The sequence below is a fragment of the Meleagris gallopavo genome, chromosome 6 (assembly GCF_000146605.3).
Source record: "Meleagris gallopavo isolate NT-WF06-2002-E0010 breed Aviagen turkey brand Nicholas breeding stock chromosome 6, Turkey_5.1, whole genome shotgun sequence".
Taxonomy (NCBI): Eukaryota; Metazoa; Chordata; class Aves; order Galliformes; family Phasianidae; genus Meleagris; species Meleagris gallopavo.
Genome location: NC_015016.2, coordinates 12,572,850 through 12,595,571, shown reverse-complemented (window position 1 = coordinate 12,595,571; position 22,722 = coordinate 12,572,850). Strand labels below are relative to the sequence as shown.

At 37.9% G+C, this 22,722-nt stretch overlaps 1 protein-coding gene across 1 annotated transcript in view; it reads left to right on the top strand.

Moving 5' to 3' along the window:
* Positions 1-1,131: 1,131 nt before the first annotated feature.
* The window catches only part of WAC (WW domain containing adaptor with coiled-coil), a 48,332-nt gene continuing 26,741 nt past the window's right edge, over positions 1,132-22,722 (top strand). The window contains exons 1-6 of the mRNA XM_019616313.2: positions 1,132-1,139; positions 2,005-2,159; positions 19,012-19,118; positions 19,867-19,982; positions 20,416-20,528; positions 21,989-22,297. Of these exons, the coding sequence (XP_019471858.2) occupies positions 1,132-1,139; positions 2,005-2,159; positions 19,012-19,118; positions 19,867-19,982; positions 20,416-20,528; positions 21,989-22,297 (808 nt within the window). The remainder of the gene's footprint in view (positions 1,140-2,004; positions 2,160-19,011; positions 19,119-19,866; positions 19,983-20,415; positions 20,529-21,988; positions 22,298-22,722) is intronic.

Below are 22,722 nucleotides of genomic sequence, written 5' to 3'. Positions count from 1 at the left end.
AAAGCTAAAAGTTTTCATCCCAGTTGTCCTGTGACTTGGTTTTGTCAACACTTTGCGGTGACTTCTGGGGGAAAAAAAAATAGGTTTGTTTTCGTAATTGCTGTACGTTTCATTATTTTAAAATGAGTAGTGCTTAATTTGGGGCTATTACAAAGGTATTATTGCCTTCCTGTGATCTAGCTGAACTTAGCAAAACAAACCTCATTGAAAAATCTCCAGTAATGATTTCCCCAGTCTGCACTGAATCCCCGAATAAGCAATCTTTGTTTTTCTTATCCTTTAGAAATCAATTCAGAAATGTGGGGTATTACTGCTGAACATAAATATGAATTAACCTGATCTGCTCCCTTTCAAGTTAGTGTTAAAGAAGGCACTTTTAATATCACCTGTACTAAATTTTGCTCTGGAGTGATAGGAAAAGATGCATTCATCCAGCATGCTGATTGATGGGTGCTGGGGACTCATTTAGTCTTGATTGACTTTTCTGTGGTAAGGACAGAAAGGGCTAACCCTTGTTTAAAGGTGTACGTGTACACACAACACGAAAGTGCTGTGATTCAATTGGTTTAAAGTGAATAAATAAAGAAATGGTAGAGCCCTCCCACTGTGAAAAGCTTTGCTGCCTATGTAAAGGTATTTGTTATCGTAGCGTGTACTAGGAATCTTTTTTATGTGTAGAAATGCATCCATAAGAAATGTTATTATTAGTAACAAATATTGATGATACTATCAATAATAATTATTGATAACTTGATTAGTAATTAAGGTTTTAGAACTTGGGCTAAGAGTAGGCCCTCCATACCGACACAGTGCCAGCAAAGCATTTTTCAGAGTTACCTCCTACGTGGTTTCTGTGGAAAGAGAGCACAGAGAGAGACGTTAGTTACTCTGAAGACAGACTTCCAAGTTTATCTTGTATTAATGGTAAAGTACATGCAAGTTTTTGTCACATCCCTTGTTTTCAGAGAGTGCTTGTAAGGCTGGCATATCAGAGTGCTGGAATAACTTTGCTCTTGCTTTCAGGTCCCTGTGCATGAGGATATTATCTGTATGTGCAAGGGTTTGAAATCTAATGAACAGCCACCCCCTCCTCTGTATCTCTTATTTCTAGGTCAGCTGCTATAGGCAACGATGGAGTTGTAAGGGATTGTGAGTCTTAGGAGACCAACTCAAGTGTGAAGTTCCTGAACAGTAACAAACAGGGAGTTACAGTTGGCATTGTTTACAGGGAGTGGAGCTGTGAAGGGCCTTGTGAATGTGGAATAGTGTTTCCATTAAAGAGAGAAGGGAAGTACAAAGATTTTAACATTATAGTGCCCAGGGATGGTAGATGATCTTTGTAAGTCTTTTCAAAGGTATAAATGAGGTAATGATAATGTTGAAAGAAAAAGGAAAGCACTCAGATATGTAGGGTAGCTTTGGGAATGCTGTGAGGAGGGACGTGTGTGTGTATGTACATATATCACTTAGGAGTGAAAACAAAAAGGTGGCCTTCAGAGTTTTTGTTTTGTTTTTAAAATTGATATTTCTTCTGACTTAAAGGTTTATGTGCCAGGATGACTAACAAGTGATAGCAAAGAGGTGTAGCAAAACTTAGTCCAAATAAAAATAATTTAGTTTACTTGATTGATGTACACAGATGTTCCTTACAGTGCGAATACTGAGCATTTCACCACGTTTATCATTAGGAGACTTCAAAACAAATGGGTTCTTCATGTTGAGATCTTAATGGATTCTTTAAAAGAAATGGAGAGAAAAGTATACGCAACGTGATTTTCTTTTTTGCTGGACTGTATGCTATGTATGCTGTTTTCATGAAATTTGATTGTAATTTGTTACTTAAATTCCAAAATATAACCAAAATTGAATGTTTCTTTTGCACGCTTTTTTAATTGGCAATTAAGAATACTCTCAATAATGGCTCACTCTGCTCTGTGCTAAGATTCATAATTGTTCTGCTGTCAGAGCCTGTGTGGAATATTGCATGCATTCCTAGTTCTAAAGAATTGTTGCTGGGAGCTGGTGTCATGATTATCCTGCATTGCTTTTAGTGGTTCCCGAAGGAGTCCAGAGTCCTCACTGCAGAAGGAATGCTCAACAGCTGGATGCAGGAAGTGAACTTTTCTTTCCTGTGTTAGCAACCCTTGTGGCAGAGGAGGGTAAGAAGCGAACCGTTGGTTACATTAGCATCGTTGTTAATTAGCTGACAGAAATGAATGGCATTAGGGCAAGTGGAAGAGAATGGAAGCTGCCTGGGCAGTGTGCATTGCAAAGAGGAAATTAAAGGACTGCTGAGAAGAGGGAAGCCTGAGAACAGCGAAACATAGTGCGGAGCGAAGGGTTGAGGAAGCAGACGGTGTAGATGCCAGCCATTGAGTCAGTGCTAACTGCTAGAAATGGTCTGTTACTATGAAGACCGTTTCTTCACAGACACCACTCACCTGGGATGAGTAAAGTCTGTGATTCAGATGAGGGTGTGGGTCATCCATGAAACAGGCTTTGAAAACTGCATCCCCAGTGTCAGATTCCAGGACCGCTCAAATCTTAAAAGCTTTCTGTTGGATTACAGGAAAAAAAAAAAAAAAAAAAAGAAATGGAATAAGTAGTTTTCTGTTGTTTTCTTTGGGTCTCTAATTTGGAATAAAAGCTTTCTCATGTATCTCACTAGTAGTAGAACCTTCAATTGGTGATAGTTAATTTTAAGAGTTTGCTATAAAAGTTGGGAAATGATAGGTAATACAGTTGTAGAGAATGGAAAATAGCTTTAGATTTGCTCTGTAAGCTCGACAGTGTTTCTGAAGTGACTTTTTATTGGATCAGTTGTATTAGTTTTTTATTATGATTTGGTGGTTAGGGCTTTGTTGTTTTTACTCTGCTGTGAGAATCTCAGAAAAAAATGGGAAAGTGTAGTAATAATAGTATCACAAATATACCTTGTGTATGCACTTCTTTAGTTTTGATGTTTATAACGTTGATGTTCAAAATTACTTTTGAAAACTGTCTGCAAAGGTTGCTTTTAAAAAGCACAGGATGGAAGGTGCTTTTAGCTTCTTATACTAATAATAGTTGGAAAGAATTGTGCCGTCAAGATGACAGTATTAAAAGCTGTGACTTTAAAGTGTGCCTTTAGATAGGTGCAGTGCTCTGTCTTCTGATGAAATTCAAGTATCTGATGTAGTTTGAAAGAGTAAAGGCAGTGTACTAATGGAGACCATCCAAAGTGGAAGTTCCAGCACATAGCAACAAGTGATGCTGCTCGTTTGCAGGCTGTTGCTGCAGCCAGTTCCCAAAATCCGTTGGTGTTAGGATCATGATGCTGGGAATGTCATTTATCATTCTCATTTACTAGTATGTGAAATACAGATCTGTAAATAGATAAATTCAAGTTTCGCTTTGTGGTTGGTTTGTTTGAAGGAAGATGCATCTCTTAGTATTGTAAGAACTCATAAACATTTTGGATTGTAAGTATAATTTGTTTAAGCAATTCTAATAGCTCAACCTGATAAGCTTTTATGTGCACATTTAATATTTGGAGAAAAAAACATTGTCCTTGAACAAGTTTTGTTAAATTTGCATATCCCTGGTACATAAAAAGCACACTCCCTTGTGATTAGTTTACTTAGCATCGTGCTTTCTGAAGGTTTGCTTCCAGGCTGAGTTTGCAGAAGTAAAGATACACAGGTGACTGTCCGAGCTTCTATACTTCTGGATTGCTCTTCTGGAATTGGGAAGCAGCAATGAAAACGGGTAGTTCTGGTGAGTTGTCTGCTTCCAGGCAACAGTGAAGAGAGCAATTTGTAAATGATGTGGCATTATTTACTGGAATTACTCTGGGCTCCCTAATGGCCCCTGATTAAAGTTAGCTCCTTAACTGCTAGTTGGGACATAACTCCTTTTTCTGAAGAGAGATACTGTTTCTTGACAACTCACATTTTTCTTCCCTGCTGTTTCTACCCTCTCCGTATAGACTACCAAATAAACCTGCGTAAGTCACAGCATTATGCAGAACTTGCAGACAAAGCTCTGCCTCTGTTCTGGCTGAGAAAAGAGATTTCATTGAAATGTGATTTGTCTTCTAACTCAGCGTGCTGTAATAACTTTGTGGTGGAAAACAGCAATTCAGGGGCACTGAGCATGCAGCGTTAACTACTTTTGTTTTTGAAGTCCTCTTCTGTACAAATCCCACAGGCACTTCCTGGGAAAATCTTAGTCTCGAAGAAGACCGTGTTCCTTGTTGAAGTTCTTCAGTGAAGGGGAAAAAAGTACTCCTGTTGAAAAGCAGTTCTTAACAGTGATGCTTGTAGTGCTTTTGTTTTGCCAGCGGTTGGTTGCAATGTAAAAATGAATTTCAGGACTTAAATGTAGCACTTGAAGAGGGAAGCATGCTGTTATGTTGAGGAAGATGATGTCCTGTTAGTGTTTTCTCTTGAATTAGGAAGGATACCAAAATGTGGTTGTACTGATCTGCAGGTGCTTCTGCTGCAACTTCAGTATGAGAAGATTGTTTCCTTTCTTGAAGGCCTCTTGCAGATTGCTTGGAGTGTCTCCTTGTGAAGTTCTGTTGAGGAGAGATCACTTAAAAATGAGTTTGGTGAAAGAATACTGGCAAACTCTCACTATGTTCAGGTTAATGGGTCTGAAAGACACACTTCTGTATGCATTCCTTTTCTCTTGGACAGTACTTGATTTTTCTTCAAGCTTGAGAAGTTGAAATGCAAGCTTTAAGATGATTTACACTTTATTTCTGACTAGAAACTGATGAGAAGTGGACTTTTGGAGCAGTATTCGAGAATAATGTCTAGTTGGAATGTCTGAATTCCAAGTTAGTGGAAACGGTGGAAAATTGTTGAGTGGATGACTGACAAGAGACCTCATTATTCATTTTTATGCTGTCTGGTAACTGCATGTGGCTTTGACGTGATTCCATGCATGCAGCCACATTACTGTGTGTTGGAAAAGAATGAAAATAAGGTGCCTTAATACCTGTGTTGACTGGGTCCGTTCAGAATAGTTCCTTTCTGTGGCTGTTCTAAAAGGGAGGAGTTGAACAGCATGTCAAAGTTCAATGCTGTAGTTTTTCTGGTGCATCTTTAAAAACGTTCCTAATTTTGCTTCTGCAGCAGCAATATGGATGAAATGTAACTTAACTGCTTTGTCATCAGTCAGAAAAGGGACGTGGTGTGGTATGACTCCAGGTGACACAGGCAGGTTCTCAGATATGAACTGCTGATTTCCAGAGCTAAATTCCTCACCTTAGTGTGTCTCCCATGTGGCTGGAGTCTTGACGATGCTTTTTTTTTTTTTTTTCCCCCCTAAGCTTTTATTATTGGTATTTTGATATTCAGAAGCCAATTTCTCTCTGGTGATTCTTATCAACTGAATTTAAACACACAGATTTTGAATCAAGAAAATATTATTTACTTCATTTTACAGACCGAAAACTGAGAACTTATTTCAAAACTGCTTCCAAAAGTATCATTAAAGAAGTTGTTTGTTTGTTTTTGCTATGTGTGTGGATTTAATCTCGTACCTAAATAGAAACATTCTCATCTCTGAGGAACGAATCATAGGATTGTTCATGACTTACCACTGATCTACTACTGAATGGCAAATAATAAAAACTCTTCAGTAGTACGGAGCTGGCTAAGTTACGCAAAAGGGAAAATGCTGATTTCTCTGCAGCTAAAAGTGGTCTGTTGTGTGAAATGTTACAGGAAGGAGAGTAAGCATTAACAGAAGGAAAACAACTGTGTGCAGCGATGACTCTTAAAACAGATGTGAAACTCCTGACACAATTAAGAGCATAACTGCTGAGTGCAGTGCTAGCCAGAAAGTTACATGATCAGGGGAATATCGAGCAGCACTAGACAGAGATTACCTCTCAATGCTAATGGGACAGCTACTGGAATACAGTCTCTTGGTTTGTTTTTCACAGTTGGAAAAAGATACTGATACGGAGATTTTCAGAAAAGAGGCGAGGAAATGACTGCAACTGATACTTGGGCATTAGAGGGAGAGATATGAAGAACTCGATTTAGTTACAAAGGAAGCATTTAAGGGTTTATTTAATGAATAATTGCAGGAAAAAGAAATGGAATAATCAAGAGTTCTTTAAGGTCACAAGCAGATGCAAGCATCATCCAGTAAATCTAAGTGTTCAGAAAATAGAAAAATAGGCACAGTTTTCAGTGTTTTTAGAACCAATTGGAGTAACTTAACTGTGGCAATTTTTGCAGGGCTGGAAGTTTTAAAACTGAATGACTTAGTTTTCTAAGATTTTTCTACTGCAGAAAGTTGAACTTAGCTGTTCAGAGGTCCATTGGTAAGTAAAACATTAACATGAATATTTGTAGTTTACATCCTCTAGGCTAGCGGCTTGTTCAAATTAGAATGAATTAAAAATTGTTACTTCACCTCCTGAGTATCCTTCCAGTGGTAACCTTTTGTTTTTTGGAGTGGTTGAACTTGGCTCCTGGAATGTGGGAATTATGAACCTGTGAATATGCTTTGCATTGCACTGTAGGATTTGGTCATAGAGAGTGTGCTCTTTGGAGTGTGGTTCTGAGGTCAAGTGAAACTATGCTAGGTCTGGCAGTGTATGCTCCACTTGCTTCACTGCTTCATACGTTTGCCAGATTGGATTTTAGTTCGAGTTGGCCGTAACCACAAGCTTCATCCCTTTGAACACTGTATGAGTATTGTGAAATGGTTTTCTGTGTTAGACTGCAGAATTTGCGTGTGGCAAAACAAATGTAAGATTCTTAAATTTCTTGTCTTCCTTGCCAGAAGAACTTGTTGTAGAGAGGTTGACATGCTTGTCTCAGCTGCTTTTTGAAGACCTATTTATAAGGCCCTTCGGTTTTCCCCCCATGCCATCAAACATACGAATTCAAAATTAAATTTAGTAATATGGAGGTTAAAGAGTAATTGATACATTCTGTAAAGGTTTCTGTTTGGGTTAGAGATAACAGAGTCATAGAATGGCTTGGGCTGGGAGGGGGCACCAGGGATCATCAAGCTCCAGCCACCCCCATGCTGCAGGCAGGGCCGCCAACCTCCAGGTCTGCTACTGGGGCAGGCTGCCCAGGGCCACATCCAACCTGGTCTTGAATACCTCCTAGAGGTGATGCTGCAGATGTGCTGCACTCCTTAAACTCATCATGTGTACATCATTCTTTTGCAGAATAACATGAATTTAGAGAGTAACTAGAGTTAAATTCATCTTCCCCTCTCATTTAAAAGCTGTTTGAGGCTTATCAAATTCTAGCATTAACAGTTTTCTTTCTTGTTTGCTATGGTTAACTTTTTAAAGCATATTGAGAATTAAAACAATTAAGAATCTCTTTTTTTTCTGAATTCTGCTACAAAAGTTTTCACTTGCTAGAAATGTAACCTGTAAGAAATTCTGTGAGATGGAGTAATCAAGTTACTTCTTGTAACCTGTAAGGAATTTTTAAGTCTTTCCTTTAAATGATCAACAGCTTTCATATGTGTAAGGTGAGGAAGTGAAGATATGCAATCAGTTATGCAAATTAAACTGTTGCTGTTTCTCCTCTCCATATCAAGTGTGCTGGGTTACTTGTTCAGGTACTCGTCAAGGTCTGTGTGACCCTGTAGGAAACAGAAGGCACAGGGTGATGGCTTGGTGCTGACTTCTGGTTCCTCACTGTCCTGTTTTCTGCTTTCTGCCCTCAGCTTTAGCTTTGAATGTGGGACATAGAACTGGGCTTAGAGACTGAGATGGCTACAGGTTGAGATGAGAGACAGCATAAACCAGGCTACTTCTGTTTACCTTAAAATTCATCAGTTTTCTTTAAATATTAAAGAAGGCAATATTGAACATCTTTTTGCATTGATTTTACTAATATTTAATTAAAAAAAAAAAAGCCTGATTGTGGTTAAATTAGTACAGATTAGTGCAAAAAATATAAAGGAGTTTTGAAGAAATTTCTTTTTTTATTAATAATGGAGATGTTTTTTGCCCCTTTTCTTAATTAGTATGTGTTAGATGACAATAAGAAATGGCAGTATTCTGATCTTTAAATTGCAGCTGTTAGTGTTTGATCAGTCCGTATCTTCTGTGCTTTTAGGTAGGTAATGCTTGAATCAAGACAGGTGACTTTTGTGCCTCAGGAAACTCCTGCCATAAAATCTGTACGTATGAGTCCACTATGTTTGATAACCTGAAATTCCTTAATGCTTTCCTAACTTGAGCCCATTGGGACAGCCACCAGAAATGCAGACAGAAAGGACTGTGTCTCCTCATGAGCGGGTGACTAAAACCCAAAATGCTGCCTTGTTTACCGGGGGGAAAAAACAGAGCTTGCAGCACATTGCCTGTTACATGTGTGTGAGCTCACTCAGTAGAGGTTCCTACGTGGTAGATCCTGAATGGGAAAGGTAAAATCACATTGGTGATTCAAGAGGAAGAAAATATATTTGTGTGTCATCTTTGTATGTGTTTTTTAATCGTCGGTGCTAACGAGCTGCACTTGTTTCTAAACAAAACAAGTTTGGCCATTGCTGAAGTACAGTAGCACCTTGGATTTCCTATTTCTCTATAAAGAGTGGGTGTCAGAGCTGGCACTGTCCTTGTTCCATACGGCTGTTCTGGCAGAGAAGCTGCCTACCAAAGAAAAGAAAAAACCTTGTGGAAACTGAACATGCTGATGAATTTCTGCAGCAACAAAGCACGATTAGATAATACATACAAATGTTGGCTTAAAAAGTGATTTTTAAGTAAGAAAAGGAACCATTTCTGGCCTGTGTTTTGTGAAGTGAGAGCTTTGTGTTTATTCTGTAACTGTATGCAAGGATTTGTGATTTCAGTGGTTTTGGTTTGGGCTCCTGAGCGCTTTAATCTGCTTACTGCAGGAATCTGAGGATCAGCCTTTTTGCTAAAGGAAAACATGGTTTGAGGAAAAAATATCCGTAGTAATGGGTGTGTTAATATTAGGTTTAGTGGGTAGTGAGTGTGTTCAGTTACTATGGAAGTGATCTCAACGTAGGTAAACTTCTTCAAAAAATCCCTCTTTCCCCTTTTTCAAACCTGTTACATCTGTTGCTTTAAGAAACTCAGTATCTCAAGTAAGACTTAAAAAGTGTATGTTTGCCGAAGATGATATTACTGTAGAAATCTGATGCACCTTGGAAAGCACTGGGCACGTCAGTCTTTTTCAGAATCTTTTTAAGAAATGATATTTACAGCTTGTCCCAGTTACACAGATGTGTTGCTTTCCCTTGGTTTCCTATATTAAATACTTTTCTGTTTTACGTCCTTCACAAGCAGTTCTTTTCCACTCCTCTCACTGGGTTTGTTACCGAGTTTGTCAGAGTCGCAGAGTTATCAATTATTCATATCTCTGTCAGTAGCACAAGCAGAGAAAGGAAGTCTGTGATCTGCCGTACTCATCTTGCTTGTATTTCAAACATACCTGCTTACTCACAAATGAAAAGGGCAAAATGTGGTGGTTTTGTTGTTTTTCTTGCCTACATTAAAAAATAGTGCACGTTTGCATAAACACTTCTATCCAGATGAGGTAATGGACTTTGCCTCATTTTTTCCTATTGTGTTTATTCCACATGTTTACATTCCTCTGGATGATGGGAGATTTCATGTCAGGTGTCACCCTTGAGTAACATCAGTGGGTGTGCAGGTTCCTCCTAGTTCAGTATTTTGCTCGCTCCGACGCCTGCTGCTGACAGGTTAACGCGTGTAATTTTCTAATCCTCTCATTTCTTCTGACAGAATACTGTATTTACCTGATTTGATGTGAGAAATAATTTGATCTTTTTCAAATTCAAGTGGTGTCAAGTGCATCTTTCTGGCAAAATGCTGTGTAAACTTAGGGCTGCAGGCTCTCTGTAATCCTTTGGAGTGTTTACTTGGCTGGGGAAATAAATGAGACACTTGGGCAATCAGATAATCCTAACATGCATTTTCAGATTGTGAACGTAACTTGAGCTTTTGTGAAGAGGTTTATTTCTCTAGTAAAGAGATTCTAGGAAAGCTTAGTCGAATTTTAAGTATATATTTAAGAGTTATTTAATTGGAAGGTGAAAGAATTGCAATGTAGTGTGCTTTGTATTTTAGGCAACGTGCCTTTCTTAAGCTGTGCAGAACATCCAGCCTGACACTGTGGCTATGAATCCATCATACTGAAAGCACAAGGCTTATGTATATAAAATGTGTGTGCGTACATATACGTAAAAAAACATTTTTAGGTGGATCCTTGTTATAATTGAATACTGAATGTAACTGTACTGTGTGCTTATGTGTTTTTTTTTTTAATACGGTATATATTGAACTAGATTTTACTTGAATTTTGCAGATTAGTTTCTGTGTAGCTGCTGTTTCTGTGTTCTTGGGGATTTTGGAGCAAGTTCTCTTTGTGTATTTTTCTGTCCCAAAGAGTATTTTAGCAATTTTAAGTGGTCTGATCATCTCTGAACTAAAAAATCTGAGGCTTGTGCTAGGGAGGAACATAAGTCTAGCAAGCACTGTGTGACCAGACTCTGTGTGCCAGCAAGCATGGGTAGTGCAATTTTATGGTAGGAAACAAGAAAATAAGTCTACATGTATGCTGATTTTCTGAAAGTGAGCCCCCTTTGCTTTCTTCTTTCAGAGGAATGCTAGCAACATGTTAACCATAAGAAATAAGAGTGAACAAAAGCTTACAAACTTAAAATATTGTAATGACTTACTTTTAAAAAGTTGCTTTTTGGCAAATTATGGCAAAATGTGTGTGGATTTATTTTTATTCTTTTTTTAAAGAATTTGAGCATTGAAGTGTTACTATCAGTTCAACTCACCCTCTTTTTTCCAGAGTGGAAATGCTCAATAGCTTTAACGTTGTGGCGGTGCACTCAGTGTTGAGGAGTGGTACTTACTATGGCTTCTGAAACAATCACAAACAATCAGAAATTTTGCCTTTTTAGAGTGAAGGTTTAAAAATATAGGCTTTGTGCACCAACCTGAATTAAGTGGTGCTTTTTTTCTTCTTTACTGTTCTCTTTCTTCTATGAAAAGTGTGGTGTTTTCTGTGTGATCTTCATGGATCGTGCACCTGCACTTTAAAACCTTGAACAGATCAATGTTTTTAATGAGATTATTGCAAGTGACCTGGAATCTAACTCTTCCTCAGTTATGTCAGCTTCCCCTGCATGTTAGTGAAGGCGTGGATCGGTCGCAGACTGTCTTCTGTTTACTGAGTCCATCAGGACTGCGAAAATGTCGTTCCCTGACATCGGATAGCACGTGGCTGAGGTGCTGTCAGACTAGTGTTACCAAACTTGAATCTCTTGGGACTGTATTTCAGCACTTTGATGGTGGGAGGGCTGTTTACTTGGGTTTCATGGCAAGGCCTTAGAAGGGGGAAATTGAGTCTCTTCTCCTTAAGCTGTGCTGATCCACATTGGAGTTGAGGTAATGTCATCATTACTTTGTGGTAAGAGTTCAGGCTGTCAGTTGAGCACTTCTCTTGTTTTACATGTCATTATTAAAACCTCTTCCTGTATGAGGTACTTGCTTGAGGACAACAGAACCTCTCTTTTGTGCTCTTTTACTGTAATAGAGGTAGAAAAGTTTACTGAGCTGTAGTTAAGATCAAAAACATGGTTTTGCTTTATGCTCAACTGTGTCTAATTTCTTCTTAGGGATTTGTTCTTCTCTAAGTAATACAAAACGTGATCTGTTAATAAGTGGAGCAGAATTATAAAAAAATGTACTGTCATTGGTGATTCTGTACTGGGGTCTTCTGGTGTTGTCAGAGAGAGCAGGACTCTGAGTTGCTGAAGTTCACAGTCCCTTCTCATACTTCTGTGGGTGAAATGGTCTAACCTGCTTTTTCAACCTGATCGATCTCAAGGTAGCTTAGTGTTAGGATGATGATGTTGCTAGCAGCTGTCTATATTAATAAATACCCTAAACCCAAAGGGAGGGAAAAATAAATGGAAATACGAGGACTTTGGTATCCACTTAGAGTTCTCAATTTCCTTTAAATTCAACCTGTAGTTTTCAAGTCCTTCAGTTGTGTCTCCTTCAGAAACTTTTGGTTAGAACTCCTGAAATTTTTGGGTCTATCCAAGAAGGTGATTGGATGTTGCTGTATTTTAAGAGAAACAGGCACATTTACTCAAAAGTTATTGCTTACTGATATTCAGAAATGAATAATATTTATGTAAATTTTATAGATGACTTTAAAATCCTTTGTACAGTCTTTTGCCTATTCTTGTTTTTGCTATCAGGAAAACTACTGCTATCATTGTTTTCTGTAAAGAAGAAAGCTGGTCAGGGTTTGTGAGGTGAGAGTCTTCTGTGGTGCCTTCACTTACCCTAGATAGAAGTGCACTGCGTTTCTGTGACAGTGCTTATGTAAATTTACTCACCCTCATTACACTGGTGAATTCAGTTGTGATCCGGGTGGATGACAGTGTTAGTCAAGGCAGGGCCACCTGTGGGAACATATCTGTGTGCCCCCAGATAATTGGATGTCTAGCTTTTTTTATTTTTTAAAGGAGTTAAACTATTATGTGAAGCAGTTTGAATTCTGAGTTGTTAGGAATTTCACCTAAGTGAAGCGTTGTCTAATCAGGTACTTACATATATTTACTCAAAATTGTCAGAGAGAAATCATTGAAATACGTTTAACTCACTTGCCAGAAGACTTGAAGATCTGTTGTTTGCACTACTCAGAATTCAGTGTTGGCCACGAGCCTAAAAAAAAATGCCACCACCTCTGGGAAATGGAAATATCACATTATGCAACTGCCTTTTCCAGCTATTCTCTTTCCTTACTTGCTCATGTTCCTTATTCCTGTTTCTTTTCTCTGAACAGTTGTTTATTGTTGCAAGAGGACCTGTAGAAGACCACCTGCAATTTTGTTTTTCTCCCTATGCAGAGGTGGTTGGAGCCCCTAATTTTTGGTAGAGCACCTGAGTAAAACTCTGTTCTACATGTGAACTAACGTATAATTCAAAAGATAAGGGTAGAAAAAAAGACTGTAGTGAGGTGACTTGTCTGCCAGCATGTTTGTAGTAGAGCTACAAATCTTAAAGTTTTCCCCTTTCTTGGTACCCATTTATGCTTTTCAGGAGTGCAGTGGAAATGTTTGTCCCCTTAGCCATTTTGCAAAGAACAGCTTTGGGACATAGGGTCTTTCTGGAGCTCACTGCATTCACTGAACTTTGTTCATTGGACCCGATCATTTTTGAAGTTGCGTACAGGTTGGGAAATGGTTTCTCACTGTTAGCTGTGGGTGGGCTGAGGGGAGGAAGAAAACAACAAAATAATTATAACAAGGAAAACAAATTGGAACAGGATGGTTGGTTTATGTCTCTTCTGCCAGTGAGAAGTACCAGAATTGTTTGGTCTGTTAAGACTAAAGTGCAGCCCTTGGAAAACAGTTCTCCTCTTAGCTTCTAGAGTCACTGAATTACTTGTGAGAAGTCTGAATTTAAGTTGAGCCCTTTTATAATTACCTTCACTTTCATTTTTGATGAGTCAATAACTGATTTTCTTTCTAGAGCAGCTTGAACTCTTCAGCCTAAAATTGAACTTCAGTGTCTGAAATAAAATTAGACGGATCTAATTAAGAATACAAATGTAAACAAAAGATAACAGACTCATTATGTAATGCATAAAAAAATTAGAAGCTTACGTTTCATTTTAATATTGTCTTGAAGTTCTTTGACTTTGAGTGTCAGTTGTAAAGCAGTGTAAATCCTTGGCCTTCAGTTTCCCTCTCTTCCTTTTGGAGATATTGGTATCTTTCTACCATTTTAGAAAGAAAGCCGTATTTTAACCCTTTTTTCTGAAAAAGAACTTGTAGAATCCTTTTCATCCTTTTTAGTAATTTGTCCCACCTTCTATACAATTCTGTTCATAGTGATGTCTTGGACTGGTTTCCATGAAAGCTTGTGTAAATGGTAACCTGGAGAAAAAGATGAGAACTTCCTTCCAATGGGAAGAATGTCCTGAGAAACAGACATTACAGAGCAGCGCAGCTTCACTGTTCCAGATAAGGAGATGGGACAGGAGGGGAAAAGAGGCTTTGTAAGTTATTTTGCTCATAGTATAAAATTTTCAGTTTGAAGGGTATAATGAGTATTTAATTGGACAGCAGAGTGATCAGGCTCACATTTTCTTTTGGCAGAGCACTGTGCCTTCAGTTTTGTGTGTTAAGATTTTCTGGAAGGTGTTACTGACCAGTTGGTATATTCTCTGAGGCTGTTGCTCTGCTAGCAAAATGCAAATTTTTTTTTTTTTTTATAACTTTAATCACTTGTGGAATGCAGCCATATTTTATTTCAATACAGTAGGCCACATAAAAATGCACTGGAAAAAAAAAAATTCTTACGTGCAGCAAATAAAAATGGCTGTGATCGGCTGTTGGGTTACTGCTGAGGCTTGGGTCCCATTATGTTACATTTATTCCATCCCATATGGAAAACTTCATCGAGTGTTTTGCACAAAGACCTCCATCAAACTAACAAAGATGGAGGCTGAAATACACTTCAGACATCTTAGTTCAAGCGTACTTAGATAAGGCTGTTTTCAGTGCTTGAACAAGTTTTAGTTATCTCCATACAATGTCACTACCGCTGACTGTCATGCTGTTACTTTTTTTCTGATGACAAATAATTAATGTCTGTCTGTGCTGTTGAGGAAGTTGCGTCTCTAGCTTAACACATTTGAATACATATTAGCTAAAAGATGGAAAGGAGAGTGGCTGAGCTCTATGTGAGCATAAGTAAGTTTAATGAAGTTCCTTGCTTTTCTGCTGCCCCATATTTCTTTCCAAATGCCCGGTTTCTGAGCACAGAAAGCTCTCAAATCCCTTTCTGAATCCCTGTCAGTATTGGAGACAGTGAAGGGAAAGGATTGGCCTTGAGGTTCAGCTGCAGCACTGGCTTTTGCTAGGGAGCATTTTTAGTGCTTTCTGCCCTGCTGGTAAGCATTTGTAAAATTTTGTTTGTATTATCTACACTGATACTTCTTACTATGGTTACAGTAAGAGTTACAGTATTAAGAGTTACAAAGTAAGTATCTTGAGAACCTAAGTGCTCTGTGTATGTTGGACTGCATGAAGTTAGGAAATGTATAGTCCAATACCATTACAATAGTATGCTGTTGCAGCTACTGCCAGCTTATTCTTTGTGCCTGGTCAAAATCTTGGATGTCTAAGGTGGTAATGACTAGATGTTGCAGTTGCTAGTATGAGGCTTTTTTGGGAAGTTTCAGCTTGTTTTGGAAGACGGTGGGGGAGGGAGAAAAACTTAGCTGCTTATTAGAGCAGTCTAATCTTCAATTCAAAGTATCGTTGTTTCTTAATTTCCCTGAGTTGAACTGATGTCAGGGGAAACATTAGTTAAATGTGAAAATTATTGACAAAGTTGAAGGTATACTGTGGGATGTGATATTCTTTCTTCACCCTACGTTGTCTGCTTTCCAAGTCCAGCATGGTGCTGAAACCTCATTGCAGCTCAGACTGTATTCGCTTCAGTAATTTGGGTCTGGAGAGCACTTAATAAAAATTGTGCAAATGAATCTTGGCATAGCTGAATTTTCCAATCTGTAGTAGGCATTAAGTCACAGCCTATTTTTTTGAATTGATTCCCAGAATCATGCTTTGTGTACTTGTGCTGATTTTCATGCATGAGTGAGGAAGATGTGATTTTTTTTTTTGTTTGTTTGTTTGAAAGCCTTGAAGAAAATGATGATAATTTAACCTTAACCTGTCTGGATCTAACTGCTTCCAAAATAATGATTGAGCTGAGAAAAGTCACAGTGATGGTGCTATAGACATTTCCATAGAAAGCTCTGTAACTATTGTTAAATCCTAGGGTTTGCTAACAGGTATTTGAAAAACACAAGTCTTTTGATCCTTCTCTTTTTTTTTAATGCAACAAATAGATAAAAACAGTAAGAAATGTTATAAGGGAATATCCCAAGGAGTAGTAGAGTGCTGTCTACCTTAGCAGGCCTCTTTCTGGGGTATGAAGTGATCTCAGCTATCCTACCTTTGTGATTTGGTTCTCAGGAAGAAGCTGCCATGTGTGCACTTGCAGCAGACAGAGCCGTGTAAAACGTATTGGGATTAGATATTGCTAAGGGTATAGCTGATATACCAGTAAGAGGAACCTCCCTTCCTATTTGAAGTAGACTTCCACATAATGATTGCTTTTGGCCAACAATTTTCACATAGTAGACTTTGGAAGCTACTGAGCTGTTTTTCCATGGAATTCTGGGCTAGCAGTGCTTGCTGGGCTGGACTGTCAGAATTCCTTGAGAGGTTAAAAGGTTTTGGTCTGCAGTTAATTTGGTGGATCTTTAAACCATTTATTTGTATGAATTGTCTAAAACTCTTGTTCTTCAGAGCGTTTACTTCACTCTTAGAAGCTTCCTAACAGCACACATCATTTTGGCAGCTCCCTTCATGCTCATTCCCTTTAAGTTCTGGCACTGATCTAGGTGTAGAGCAGTGTTAACCATAAAAATAAATGGAGGTCTGAGAGGAAAACTCACACCTTTAACTGTGCTCTGTAATAGCTCTAGACACCATCAGGTATGGAATTACGTTTTGCTGCTCCAAGGCCTGAGCAGCATGTCCTGGTGACCCAAGGTGGGATCTTGCTGGAGAAGCCATGAGGGGCCCTTGTGAAGAAACAGCAGCAGAGCAGCGCCGCGGCTGCTGTAGGCAGTGTGAGTGCCACAGCAGCTCAGGTACTGCTGAGGGGTTTTGTGACTCACTGCCAGGACTGGGAACAGCCTCGGGAACAGTGGGATGTGCAAAGGAAACTGCGGAGCTGTGAGACTGAGGGGGCCTGGATGTCTGTTTAGTGAGCTTGAGGGGTCTGCTTAGGGATGGGTAGAACAGGCTTTAAGAGATTTTAGTGGTCTAATGCATACGTTGCCATTTTCCTCGCGTTGGGAAAATGTGTAATGGATTATTCAATGTGGCAGTGTATTTAGACCATGATTGTATTTAGAAAGTCACCAACAACATCTCAACTGAGCTGAATGAAGTGTAAAGTAACTGCATCCATTGGATGGGATTACAGTAAATTAACTGTGTGGGTGTTTTCTGAAATTTTGAAATATCAAACTGTTTTAAAAAAACATCTGGTGCTTCTCATTTCTGTTGTTTGTTTTTTTTTTTTTCCTTATAAAAAGGGAGATGATTGTTTTACCTCATAGTAGAATTTAACTAATGAGTCTGCGGTAAGCAGCCTACAGAAATACACAGAGACATTTAGCAATTTTATCTCAGTAGAATTTGTGAGGGGAACAGTAAATAGATGAAGACTGTTAACAGAATAATTTATTTAGAAATATTTAATTACTGTCTCGTTCTGTAAAGGTTAAGCATAGAGTCACAGGATCACTGAAGTTGGAAAAGACTCCTCCCAGTGATAAGTTTTGTTCTGCTGGCCTTGAGTGCACAAGGTGGCATTGGTGTGGGCCTAACTCTTGCTTTTGGAACGTTGTACTTGTGGAGATGTCCTTTTTCCTTTTCTTGCCCCGCACTTTTTAAAGAGAGTGACATACACTTGTTAGCCAAAATAGTGCTGGAAAGGGTTTAGAACTGCTGATGATTCTGGTGGTCAATAACTAGTGTGTGCAAATTTGTCTTTATTCTTTGTAGGGTAGGAACCACGTTGATCACAGCATATTTCTTTGTTTCTGTCACTGACTGCTTTTCTGTCCTGTGTGAGGAGGAGGTGGAGAATTTTGTAGTAATTTTGTCAGCACTTGCATAGTCAGAAGGATCAAAAATCGTTATTTGTATAATAATCTGTCCTATGCTCTGTTTGATACATTGTAATAAGTCATTTTCTGCTTATGAGCTCCCAAGTCCTAGGAAATCTTATTTTAAAGGCTCAGTTCACTCCCACCTATTTATTAGTCCAGTATCAGGCTCCTGATTCTTTGGTGTGGTTACTCATGAGATTCAGATTTTGGTATTTGCAGACCCTTCTGATTTCAAATTTAAACTACGATACAGTATGTGAAGCCAGTAGTTCCTGTTGTTGTAGCAGTTATGTACTTGGAAGGGAAGATAAGATAGGGTCAGTGCTGATGTATTTTGTGTATTTAGTTTCTCCTTGAAATCTGTAAGAAAATGATTTTTTCTTAGCATGATGTGGAAGAAAAATGGGAAGAATGGAGAAATTGAAGAGATTTTTACTTATGTAGAATTTTTCAAGGAATAGGAGTCTGTAGGAGCAGGACATCTATACAAAGTTCACAGGGGGCAAACGGGAAGGCTTATTTAGCTGGAAATCAGAAGAGTTAATGTTGAGTTGGTGATTGAGTGTAGACACAAATGTAAGTGTAAAAAATGCTGAATTATCTCTTTTCTCATTCCTCAACTATTCTTTTGAGTTCAATTGTTACAAGGAAGAAAACCAGGTGACCTCAGTAAACAGTTGTTTGGGGGCCAGAACTGTGTGAACCTCTGGGAAATGCTGCTTTTAATATGGTGTATTGCAGAGTCTGTGCTGCAGGAAAACTTAATTTATTCTATTTTCATAAATAGAAATAGTTACCTAGGGCCAGCCACAAAGAAACTCAAGGGTTAAGAAAACAGCCTTGCTTCAGTGAACTTGAAAAATTCTCATTCACAGTGGTTGAATGAGAAAATCTTTTAAACTTTCTGACTTAACGTTTAGAATAAAATGGTTTCTAATTTCTGAATTAACATGTTAGGACGCTGTCAGCATACTGATAAAATAATAGTGAAGGCTACATATTTTGTTTGTGGGATGAGGTTTGAGAGTAAGAATAGTGCAAGCTACATTATTGTAACTGGAGAGTCAAAGGGAGCTTTACCTTATATGCAACAGAAGAAATATGCATATGTGTCTTCTGAAACCCTTCACATTTGATTGATGTTGTGATACAGGTGAGTGATATGCCTTCCCTGCTTTTTGCCTGCTCAGAATTCAGATGTGTAATTTCTTTGAAAACACATGTGGTAAACTATTATTTTTCTTTTTTTTCTTTCTAGGGACCAGTTACTCTCCACAAGAAAATTCACATAACCACAGTGCTCTTCATAGTTCAAATTCGCATTCTTCTAATCCGAGCAATAATCCAAGCAAAACTTCTGATGGAGTGAGTATTTGTGATTGGTATTTATCTCCATTTGTGTATATATATGGTATTTTCAGCATTATCTGAAAGGAGAGACGTGTACTTCCTCTTTCATTGAGATCTCCAACATCAGTTTTTCTTTTATAAACACTTTAAACATCCAAGCTGCAGTTGTTAAATGTTGTAAAACTGTTCTAATTGATCATCATTAGAGGTTTGAGTTACATGTTTTGAATTTAAAATGTGAGATTGTTTAATAAAGTAGATATATACTTTCCTTGAGCTTTATTGGTAAAATCATATTTTCTTGCCTAGGTTTACTTCAGATGCACTGTAGTGAGTTTTTATCACCTTATTATCTAAGTTTTAGTGGTTAGAGTGGTGGTTGTTCAAAAATTGCACTGAAAGCAGAACAGAAAGCATAGAAAAAGATTGAAAATATAATTGCAATGATTTTTATGAGAAATGAGAAATTTTAAGCTGCAGAGAACTAATGTTATCAATTGTGATATTACTGTGTCCCAGTAAGTATACTGTTATTTTCTTTATTTTTTCATGGTTAGTGAGAATAAAAAACAGAAGAAACTGTTGTAGAATGCAGCAGGAATGTAGGGGTCACGTCTTAACGCTTACAGCAATGGAACAGGCATTTAAATGTGATCTAAATGGAAAGCAGTGATATGGATACGGATGAGGACATGACATAGTTCTCAGTGTGTGTATTAAAACTCTGGGTAGTCTTTTGTCCAACGCTGTTTGTATTTTACAGGCTTATGATTCTGCGGATGATTGGTCTGAACACATCAGCTCTTCGGGCAAAAAGTACTACTACAACTGTAGAACAGAAGTTTCACAGTGGGAAAAACCAAAAGAGTGGCTGGAAAGGTATATACATATATATACACATACATATATATATATATATATGTCTGTTTTCAACTTACAAGGAAAAGCGTTCTTAATATCATTTATAGAGCAGTTGAGTTTATCTAGTACTGCTGTAAAAGACTGTGGTCCAAGTTTGTGTTTTCACCACCTGTATGTGGCCTCTAGCTCCTATTTTATCCCTGCCTGGGTGATCCCAGAACAGAGGGAGGGGAAGTGTGTGTTTTTCTTTGCTATGTTAGTGAGCTGAACTGGTCTGATATGGTGAGGGCTTGGACAGATGTTGATGTAAGGAAGCAACAGTTGGAGTTTGCCAGCTTCATCTGTAGCAATGATCTACTAGAATGATTCATCTTATGCATCTGTAGAAAGTATTGTTAGGTGATGTAAATTCTTTTTTAACTTGTGTTGTTTTGTTTTTTTTTTTCTTCAGAGAGCAGAGACAAAAAGAAGCAAGCAAAATGTCAGTTAACAGTTTTCCAAAAGATAGAGATTACAGAAGAGAGGTGATGCAGGCAACAGCTGCCAGTGGGTTTGCCAGTGGAAGTATGTGGCTTTGCTCTTTTCCAAACTTAAAAAATTAAAAATAAAAGCATTTCCTGAGCAGTTTTTCTCCTCTCTTCATATAAACAAAGCTAAACTGATGATGCAGACAGCTATGCCAAGTGTTGTTCCTTAAAATAACTTTTGTTTACTAGAATGACAGTTTCTTTATGCTTTTTGTGGTACTCCTTCTTGCAGCTTTTACTGCCTGATTTGAGTTCTGTGTAGGTAGTTATTGAAACAACTTGCACGACTAATAGTACAGTTGGAGTGTTACACTTATTGAGACTTGTCAGTGTTAAATTCTGAGCATGAAAATAGAAAAGCAGAAAAAAATTCTAAAAACTTGATTTCACATCTGAAAAATACAAACTAATTTAATAGATAATGGTATCAGGGTTTTTCAGAAACTCATATACTTTACTGAAAGGTATTTTTGCCATGCCAATACTATTAGCAAAGCAAGTCCCAAATCATGACTTTCTGTGGCTTGGAATTATTTTTTTTCCTGAGAATATAGCTTTAATCTTTGCCAAATTTTTCTAGGAAATGTACAAACAATTCCTAGAAACATGTGAGATTCCTTCTGTGTGCTGATATAGTTTTAATGATTTTGTAGCATAAATCTCTAGATGGATTAAAACTAGAAACCAAACTTTATTTTTCCAAACTGTATTTTTCTTCCCCTTCTGTGGGACTTGGCCAAGCAGGCATGTTAAAGGAATGCTTTTCTGTATATGTTAAAACATATTGCCATGCTAGAACAAGCTGTATGCTACGAAAGATAGCGTACTTGCATGTTTCAGTAACCACTTGTTTGGTGAAAATCGAGGAAAAAAAAAAAGCTCAGTATTTGCTTGATATATGCTCTGTGCAGTGTACTTTAACATCCGTTAGCATGTGACAGATGCAGACTAGTCACTCATTTCATACATGGTCTTCTGAATTCATCCAACTGAAAGTAAAATCTTGTGGCAGTATTCAAGTGACTTGAAGTAGAATTCTTTGAGGGGTAGAATCTGAAACTACTTAATTATACATGGTGCTCAGAATTTTTTAATGAACAAAAAAAGGGCACAGATTATATCTTTGTGCTAAATATAAGTGGAAATAATAGATTTTGATTTAGATTTTTTAGGAGACTTCCAAAGTTAACTTTGACTGTAAGACTCTTTATAAAGCAACCTTTCATCAAAACACAGTGCTTAACTGGAACTCTAAATCAAGCAAAGGTCAGAGAAAATGCATTTTATCAGTGAGTAAAATTGAATTTTGCCTTTTTTGATGCTGATTTGCTTGAGGTTGTTGTTTGTTTTTTTTTTTAATCATAAGAAGTTTGGTCAGCTCTAGTTATTGATGTGCAGCTGTATTGGTCATAGTCACTGTAATTTTAGAGAGAAGTTTCTAATTTAATCTTCTTTTTTTTTCTTAATGCAACATTACTTGGGGAATCGTGAAAAAAGTGGAAGACAAGCATTCCAGTGACGCCAGTAGTATGCTCCCACAGAATATTTTGTCTCAAACAAGCAGGCACAATGACAGAGACTACAGACTGCCAAGGGCAGAGACTCACAGTAGTTCTACTCCAGTACAGCATCCCATCAAACCAGTGGTTCATCCAACTGCTACCCCAAGCACTGTTCCTCCTAGTCCATTTTCTCTACAATCTGATCACCAGCCAAAGAAATCCTTTGATGCTAATGGAGCATCTACTTTATCAAAACTGCCTACATCTGCATCTTCCATCCCTTCACAGAAAACAGAGAGGAAAGGTATGTCTAATGAAATTCCTTGTACTATTTAAAGCCATGTATTTCTTTTCCTTTGCTGGTTATATGTTACTTCCAGAACATAAATGTACTTGTTGTGTTGATTGTGCATGCTTACAGCCCAGTTAGCATTTTGATGAGCTTACTACTACTTAGACAATTCTACGTGGATTTTGTGGTATTTACTGTTTACTGACTTAATCTGCAAATTGTTATTTCAGATCATCTTTTAGTAATATATTCAAACATTTTTTTCTTGCCTCATGTTGTTTTGGGTGTTTGCAATTTTTGAGTTCTTAGCATAGTTGTAGCTACACTGTTTGAAAGTCATTTTGGACCATTATATTTTAAGAACTACTCTTACAGAATGGAATGCCACTGTGAATCTGGAAGTGCCATTGTTACAGAAAGCTACAAAATTTGTATGT